General features: G+C 44.1%; 1 protein-coding gene across 7 annotated transcripts in view; it reads right to left on the bottom strand.

The window, feature by feature from the left end:
- EBF1 (EBF transcription factor 1) overlaps nucleotides 1-8,557 on the bottom strand; it is a 453,042-nt gene extending 444,485 nt beyond the window's left edge. For 4 of the 7 annotated variants that reach the window (XM_074212514.1, XM_074212515.1, XM_074212512.1 and 1 more), the window contains exons 1-4: nucleotides 7,469-8,555; nucleotides 5,172-5,328; nucleotides 4,382-4,445; nucleotides 3,415-3,470 (exon numbers count right to left, since the gene is read on the bottom strand). In XM_074212514.1, the coding sequence (XP_074068615.1) occupies nucleotides 3,415-3,470; nucleotides 4,382-4,445; nucleotides 5,172-5,328; nucleotides 7,469-7,602 (411 nt within the window). In that variant the 5' untranslated portion in view covers nucleotides 7,603-8,555. Of the gene's footprint in view, nucleotides 1-3,414; nucleotides 3,471-4,381; nucleotides 4,446-5,171; nucleotides 5,329-7,468 lie in introns of all 7 variants that reach the window. The other 3 variants (XM_074212516.1, XM_074212518.1, XM_074212517.1) reach the window with 2 other exon arrangements.
- Between the last annotated feature and the right edge of the window lie 489 nt (nucleotides 8,558-9,046).

The raw sequence follows: 9,046 nt of genomic DNA, 5'->3' as shown, positions 1-9,046 counted from the left end.
CTTCTTGGTTGGTTGAATTTATTCTTGGTTGGTCTCATTCCTCTAAGAAGGCAGAGTCAAGCTCAAAAACATTCTATGTGAATATAAAGAGAGCCTGATTAGCCATGGATTTGATTTCCTAAAAATGTCCCTTTAACTTCACCTTAACTTTGTGAATCAAGGATGTGACTTCACACATGTTAAAAATGCAACTGTGAAATGAACAAGTGTAAAAAGGAGCAAGGCAATTATTAGGGTACATGAAGATGGTCAGGATGTCATCCTGATCATTGATTCTTTGTGATGTTACCAGAACTCTTCATATCATTATAATTACATTATCATGTATGCAAATATGTGCTTCTAGCATCAAAAAACTGATCTACTTAAAAGAGCTTAACTTAAATGTAATCATTTTAATTAGCCAGCTTATTTCAAGTCAGCTATTAGAATACAGAATATCTGACTGGAGGGCCATTGTATATTTAACTTGAATTAAAATTTAACAAATATCAAGTCAGACTTGGTGTTTAATTACAGTTGGATAGTCTAAAGGTAAATGAAAATTTACTGTATTACTCATTAAAGCTAAAATATAAATTATATTGTCACATTTGTGAAAGGTTATACTTCATCATTATATTGTACTTTCTAGACTGTTATATTAACTGTTATTCATAAATTGCTTCCAAGACAGTTGTTCTTATAATAGATAATCCAAGAACAATCCACCAGATTTTATGTAGGTGTTACTGTTCAAGGAGAAAATTTCAGAGAATTTATTCTTGTTTGTGTTTCTGATAAGGAAGCAAACAGGTGCCCTATTAAAACTGCCTTTTTCTTGATGTCAAACTAAATTCAGAAAGTTAATATAAGTACTGACTATTAATTTTAGAGTTCTTTGTTGCTTCTCCCAAAAAGCTTATTTAAATTTTAATTTGTAGTTTAAATCTCATGTGAATATTTCTCCCTCTAGCACAAGTATTTCATCATATGTATGTTATGAGTTTTTTAAGAGAAATTATAAAATTCTCCCAATAGGCTAATGGTTGGAGATGAAAGATCAAGAGATCAAATTAAGCCATACAGAAGACTTTTCTTAGGTGCCATGACCTTGTTAAAAAAATAAATTTAGGTTCATTGACCTATAGAAATCAAAGATTTCATTTTTTTTAACTAGTTGGAGAGTTAACTGTTGCTATAGTTTTTGTAAAAATCATATCCTGATAAATTCTTAATGATTTTTTATTATTTCTAGCTTATCATACACAATAATGGGGTGGGCAAAACATAATGTTGTTTGTCGTTTTGGTTATTTCTAGGTCAAAGAAATTATTTTGAACATAACACAAATTTATTTTCCAAAAGGGGAAAAAAACCAAAACAAGATCACTGAATATTGTTTAATATTTGTGAGCTCATACCTTCATAAGTAGGCCCTATACTCAATAATTTTTTAAGTTAGTAATTAATTAAATTCTAATAAGTATGTTTAGCTTATAAATGATGTCTTATGTTTCCCTTCTTTTACCCCTACAGCTAAAATGTCAGAAAAAAAATCTTCAGGAATCTTACAAGAGATTATTTTTGTTGTCAGAAAAACAATCCAAATAATTTAAGTAGCTGAAAAGCAGGAATTGAGGGGTTTGATAGGGGTTGGTTTTTGATTTTTTTTTATTTTAGAGGTGCCTTTTTGTCTTTTGGGGGGGAAACAAAACAATCTCACAAAGAAAAGGGCATATCCTATCTGATGAAAGAACATAGGGCCAAGTTTAAATGTATATGAGTTGAATTTACTATGCTAAATCAAGTAATAGCTGGATCTTCAATAAATCTATTTATTTTAGAGAAGTTAAATAAATTTTAATAAGCATGCATAAGAGCTTCAAATTCAAAACAGAATTTACTGTGTAGATAAGAATATTGTATTCATGTTTTCTATTTGAGAAACGATGTCAATAAATGAGCTGTTATTAAACTGATACTTGATGAATAATTGGAAATTATTTCAACATCTTACCAGACTAAAAATAAAACACACATGCAAGGTAAATACTCCGTGTAAGAACAAAGAATTTTTTTCCACCATCAAACATACCTACAACGATCTGAAACTCTTGGATACAGGATAAGGCAAACCAATTTCCCTTTTAAGAATGCTACCATAAAGAAACCACAAATACTGTAAATAAATGATAAATATCCCATTGCACTAGTGACTGATGTAAGATGGATAACTTTCCTCTTTGTCCTTTTGTTTCTCCCCTCTCCCATCCAAATAAACAAAGCTTTCCTTCCCTCTCTTTTCTTTTCTGATACCAAAGCCCCTTCTCTGGTACCGAACCAGCTGCTTAATTCCGAAACTAAAAGTTTTTCACTAACGAGAAAGCTCCCGTACCTAATTAAAACACCAGGCCTCCTTTTGTGACTCTGCTCATAATTGTACCTTTTAAACCATAACTCTGTCTTAATGTAGACTGTTTGACACTCGCATGTTGGGAAACTTAAAGAAATGTAGCTTATGCACCTTTAAGACCACAAGCTCGCTCATGCTGCCTGGCTTCCTGCCAATCGTAGAGCAGCAGGATTTTTTTTTTCCAGAATATCCCCGAACAATTGAGGCTCCCTGGCCTCCCCCATCTCAACTTGCAAAGAAGAGCCTGATGCCTGCCCTCATCTCAGGGTGCTATTCTGCCACTCTCTTTCCATAAGGAAAATAAGGATCACAAGGCCTTCGAGTCTCCTCGGAAAAGCCCCCTACTTTCCTCTCCCAACTATGCCCAAGCTAGGTCAGAGAAAGTTCAATCCTTTCGTCGTCCCCCCCCCCCCCCACTACCCTAGCTCGGCAACTAATGGCACCTAATTAAAAGAGGCTGAGACACGCTTTCAAAGGAGGGGCCTCTGGACATCCCAAGAGGCTGTGGCCCCCCTCATCACCTGCACCTGGCATTTGCCCCTCAAGCCGCAATAACCCCCCTTCACCCCGCTCCCGCAGGTGGGACACTGAGAGTGGCCGCAGGTGGCCCCGCCCCCCACCCCCCCAGCTAGCTAACTCCCTCCCCGATGGGGGTGAGGGGGCCGAGAATTGCGAGAATTGGAGATGGATCATAAGGCTGGAAAGTTCAAGTCCTTAGGTACTTAGCTTTGTGACCTTCCTGAAGGGAAAGAAAATCCCTGACGAAAGAGAAAGAAGTAAGATGCTCACACTTTCTCACCCCCTCCTTGCTAAGGCTAAATTGCTCCCCGGTGCAAAATCTGACCAGAGATCTCTCAACCTTCACCAACATCTCTACCACCACTCCCGACATCCTTCTCTCGAACCTCGGCTCCCTACTGTGCAACCCCAGACCCCGTCGAAGAGCCGGCGGCGGCTTAGCACTAAGGCATGCGGTATATAGAGGGGACCTACACCATAAAATTAAGAAGTCAACTTACCTGTTTAGTCATGGAGTCAATAAGGCGGACGTAGAAATCCTGCTCCGTTCTTATACCTGAAACAAACCCAAAAAAGGGGGAATGGGGGGAGGCGGGGCGGGAAAAGACAGAATTAAGTTTATTTGTAATTTCTTCTTTTTTAACTCTAGAAGAGGGATAGGAATTGTCCTGAATGACTTGACACCTCCTTTTAACCCTTCATAGAGGGTTTGGGCATAAAGCCCCTCTGTTGCCACCAAATTTGCGCACAACTTACACACCCCCAAACCCAGGGCTGTGCACCCTCACTCCTTTCCAGTAATGCCCCCCTAGGAAAGTCCAAGACGTCAAAGAACCTGGTACCAGGAGAGAGCGTTGAGGGATAATCCCCATAAGGGTTTAAAACAGGAACCCCAGGCTCTGGACCTGCAGAGATGGGCCGGAGGTCTAAGGAGCTACTGGAACAGGCAGCTAGGGAGGTTTGCCTTGCTCCCGCAATGCTAGGAGCCCCTATTGGATTATGGAGGGGAGGGGGCGCCCCAGGGTATGGGGAGTGAAAGGGAAGTGTGGCCCAGTGGGAGTGACAGACCAGGGCCCCAAGGACCTCCGTAATCTCGGAGTTGAACTGCTCCAAAGAAAATGCTTCCATTGACCAGGATGGTAGGAGGGAAATTGGAAACTGGCCGCAGACTGCCAGTGCTACCTGCCTACTTAAGTTCCCCTGAGCTAGGTTTAAGGACCTGAGGATAATGGGGGGGGGGGGGGGGGAAGGGGCCAGTTTGAGAAACTAAAATAGAAAAAAAAAAAAGGTAAGCGGATGAATTTAATGGGCGGCTGGGAGTTTCTCTGGCTAGCTACCCTATTCCTGGGGCTCCCAGGCTCCAGGGGGCTTCTATCCTGAATATGAAATCTTGGGAAGGGGATGGAGGTGAATGACTTGGGGTTGGGGCGGGGGGGGGGGGAGCCTGGAATGTTCTGAGGGCCTCACCGTTGCTGTAGAGAAGCTGGAGTCGGTAATGGATCCCATTATTGGTCTTTTCGCTGTTGGCTTCCTAGATTTCCACAAGACGCACAAACAGGGGGAAAAAATTGGGGTTGAGGGGTGAGAGATCACAACTAGAACCATTTGCCTAACTCCAAGACTCTTGCTGCACTTTTCCTCGCTTGGGTCAACTCGGGAGAAGGTGACGGAGATACCCGAGGGGCACTGGAGGAAGGGAAACAGAGGTACAAACACAAGGGTCTCCACACTTTTCAGCCCCACCACCTTCATCTTTTTTTTTCTACCTTCCAAAAGAGGGTCAAGCTCTCCAGGCTCAAGCTGCTAGATAAATGATCTGAGCCTCGAGGGCACAAAATTTCCGACTCAGGAGGAAAAGGAGCTTTCTAAAAATCTTTCCTTGCCTTTTCCTTTTTCTCGGGCTAGTTGGGCAACTTGAGGACTGGTCAGTAGTGGAAGGTAGGGGAAACACTAGTGGCATCGCCTTTTAGCCGGGCATCGCGTTCCTCAGCTTGGGCTGACTACTGAATAACTTTTCTGAAAGGAACGCTGTATTAAATGCCCGTGCTTATTATTTCGAATAGAAACTGTAACACAGGAGGGAAGGGAGACTTTGTGGGCCATTGTCTGTAATGCATTGAGTGAATTTAACCTCGGAGGGCTCCTGGAGTGGGGCTTCTGGAGCCGAAGGAGGCGCTCCGGCTCGGGGATAAGGGATGCGGCAGGAAGGTTTAACGCAACCAGTCGGGCTGGGTATGCGCCTCTGAGCCCCACTTACTTTTTCCTTCTCCACGAACCCCACAAAGGCGGTTCTCTCGATCTCCACGGGTTGCCCCTGTCTGTCATAGAGGGCCAGGACAAAGTGGAAGAAGTTGGATTTCCTCAGATTGGAGGGCGGCTGCTTCTCAAAGTGAGCCCGGGCCAGCCCCACCCCACTGTGGCCAAAGAGACCGAGAGATTAGAGTGCGAAGCCAAGTCTGACACAACCGCAATCTTCACCCACAGCCCACTAGTCATTTGCCCCCCAACATTCACACCCTGATCTACGCCGAAATGCCCAAGTGGGAGCCTTGCAACCTACACCACTTCACCCCCTTGGGAAGAAATAAGTACCGACCTCCCTAACACAGTCTCCCTCTTCCAAATACTAAGGTTGACTGCTAAAGGAGTTTGCCTCCGCCCTGGATTTACCTTGGGGAGTTTAGCGTTATTTTTTTAGCCACAGGTTTTCTCCCTAGCTCAGAGATCTTTCCTGAACTTGTCAAAGAGGAATGAATGGTGTATATATGTGTATGCATGTTTGTCACAAAAAGTTATTAAAAACTCTACTTCTAACACAAATTAGAGCTAAAAAAAGAAGTAGAATTGTAGGGCTTATGTTAAGGTTCTCCTAATATATCTCACATTGTGGGTAAGATAGGAAGCTTAAATATATGTCTCTTTTTCTCCTCTTTCGGTCCTAGACTCATTCCATCTCCCGCTCTGATGGAAGATGGGAATGGATGAAGAGGAAAGGTAGACCAACACAACACTCGGTGTACGGTCAGCCTACCTTTTGACAGATATCCTCGGCAGCATCCATTGTTCCCCCCACCATTTGTGATCCCCTGGAGCCATTCCGGACCACAAATCAAATTGGCTCCAAAAATGGGCCCCCAGAAAGTTGCAGAGTATGGAAGATGACTGTAGAACCTCAGTACTGCTGTCCTGCCAAAGTTTATTCCAATGTAATATACACACTCACATTCCTGAAGTAATAAGATCTCAGAATCCTTCAGGAGCACCTGGATAAAGTTAAAGCTCCTGGGTACTGCTCCCCAAAAGACTGAAGATATAGTAGAGTGCTCTCTGGATTCACATGTCCAGCTTCACATCCCTCAACCCACCCCCAAATACATAAACAAATATACTTGCGTTTCCATTGATCACTCATACTGTCCCTGACCTTCTCTAGACCCTCTCCTACCCATCTACCCCCCCCCCATAGGTGATGGGAAGTGCTTTGTAAGGCAAAGGTCCCAGTACTTGGCATGACATTACCTTTTGCCATCTCTTCTTTTTCCTTCACCCCCACCCCCCACCCTTGAACTCTGCTTGGGCCTGCCAGGTCCTTCGTGCCCGGCTAGTGGCCTTACCAAAAAAAAAAAAGGAAGAAGAAGAAGAAGAAGAAGAAGAAGAAGAAGAAAGAAAGAAAGAAAGAAAGAAAGAAAGAAAGAAAGAAAGAAAGAAAGAAAGAAAGAAAGAAAGAAAGAAAGAGAAAAGGCACACCATTTCTCAATAGAAACCAACATCCCGAAGAAAGAGCACAGGGAAACTTCGGTTGTGTTTCAGCTATATTTGGGTCCCAGTCTGTATCCATTGCTTTCTATCTTCTGAACTGGAGGTGGTTATAGGAAGACGGGACTAGAATGATTTGGAATGAAACAGTGAGAGACACTTAGAAGATGTCAAAATTCAGCTTGGGAGCTTATACTGTCCAGAATGAGGGAGGAAGGAAAGGAAGGAGGGAGGGAGGAAAGGAAGAAGGAAAGGGAAGAAAGGAGGAAGGGAGGGAGGGGGGAAGGAAGGAAGGAAGGAAGGAAGGAAGGAAGGAAGGAAGGAAGGAAGGAAGGAAGGAAGGAAGGAAGGAAGAAAAGGAAGAAAACTGGAAGTAGGAAAAGAGATAGAAAGGAGGGGAGGAAATTGAGAGGTTGAAAAAAGAAAGAAAAAGATGGAAAAACCGTAAAGAGATGTAGGGGGAAAAAAAGAAAAGAAGACAGGGCTTAAAGGAAGGAAAAAAAAGAAAAGGAAAAGGAAGAAAGAACCGCAAAGGGAGAGAGAGAGAGAGAGAGAGAGAGAGAGAGAGAGAGAGAGAGAGAGAAATGAAAGCCCAGACATCTCACATTCTGGTGAAATGTCTCTTCGGTATCAATGCAAAATAAAAACAAAAACAGAGGTAGAGGAGAAAAGTGCCCGAATTGGACCCTTCCGAGGAGCTCTCATCTTGCCCGTGGTAGAACAGCGAGATAAACTACGCCGGAGGGAAAGGAGAGAGGAGAGAAAGCAACGGATGCTATTGCAAAAGCTTCTACCTACCTCTGAGCGGCTGTGTTTGCATCCAGGACCCCGGCTCCCTGCATCCACGTCCGCACAGCGTTCATTCCACTGCCTAGCGGTTCTTCCTTCATACTGCTTCCACTCCTTTGGATGCTTTCCTGGATCCCAAACATGAAAACAACCTTTTTCGGGGGGAAATCTCCTGTCCCGTCAGAAAAAAAAAATAAGGGGGAGGGGAAGAGAAAAAAAAGAAAGAAAATCGCCAGCCAGAGATTTTTTTTTCCTGAGAAGATGAACTCACACCGGATAAAGGCGAGTAGAAAGCAAAATTTAAATTAAAAAAAACCAGCAATAACAAAAAAGGGAAAAATTCCAACGAAAAGGCAAAGACCAAAAAAAAAAAACCACCAAAAAAACCAACGAGATGTACGTTTGATTGTTGGGGGCTTGTTGTTGTTGTTGGGTCGGTTGGTTTTGGTTAGGAGTGAATTTTTTGGTTTTTGATTTGTTTGTTTGGTTGTTTTGTTTTGTTTTGTTTTTTTGTAGTGATCACAAGACGGTGGAGCACTTGAGGGGCTGGAGTTTCCTTTTGTAGAGGTACCCTTCACTTGAAGAAGCAGGCAAAAAAAACCCTCTGATGGCAGTTTAAGAAACAATAGGCTGAACTGGAGCTGCTGCAGGCTTGGCTACATCAAGTGTCATTTTCCACAGACAACAGGCAAGTTTTTTTCTCTCTCTCTTTTCCTTTTTTTTCCTCTCCTCTCCCAACCAAGGATCTTTCTCTCCTTTCAAAGCGTGTGGATGAGGAGGACGCCGGTTGCTAGAGACAGCGAGAGACACAGAGAAAGAGAGAGAAAGAAGGATAGAGAAAGGGGGAGGGAAGAAGAGAGAGAGAGAGGAAGGAAGACAGAGAGGGAGAGAGAGGGAGAGAAAAGAAAGGAGAGAGAGAGAAAGAAAGAGAGGGGTGGACCCTGGTGGATGGAGATTCTGTTTTTTCCTTGCTAAAATAGAAGTGATTTGCAGTCTTTCCCTATGGAATCCAGTTTGACTCTCCCCAGAGCTAAACACAAGCACACTAACCCCAATGGGGAGGAGGCGTGGTTCCAGCTTCGCAGAGCCGCCTCGCTATTTGCATAGCGTCATCCTTCCGCCCTGTCACAGCCAATCGCAGCTCCTGGCTTCGCTTTGACGCCACGCGGAGTTACGCCCTCCTCATTAACATCTCCTCCTCAGGACCTCGGGGAGATCTGCGAAAGTTGCACCCAAAGTGCCGAAACGAAGCGCGCAGGCTGCTAGGCTGGTGACCGCAGGCGGGAGGGGGGGTGGGGGCGAAGGCAAGGCCGCGGGCGTGGGGGGTGGGGGAGGAAGAGGAGAGCCAAGGAAGGCTGCAAGAGGGGGTTCGGGGGGGGGAGGAGAAGGGGATCATTCAAGCGTTTCCTTTGCTATGTATGAAAAAGCCCATCAGGGGCCATTAGCTAAAATATGCTTAATATGCACAGTTCCCTCTTCTCGCCTACCCCTCGCGATGTGATGGTGAAGACTCGCTCGGAGGCGGAGAAACTGCATCTCTTCGGTGGGTGCTGGTTTGTGCTTTGACGATTCAGGGGGCTCGGGTGC

The sequence above is a fragment of the Macrotis lagotis genome, chromosome 1 (assembly GCF_037893015.1).
Source record: "Macrotis lagotis isolate mMagLag1 chromosome 1, bilby.v1.9.chrom.fasta, whole genome shotgun sequence".
Taxonomy (NCBI): Eukaryota; Metazoa; Chordata; class Mammalia; order Peramelemorphia; family Peramelidae; genus Macrotis; species Macrotis lagotis.
The sequence above is the reverse complement of the archived record's forward strand: the minus strand, read 5'-3'. Positions and strand labels throughout refer to the sequence as shown.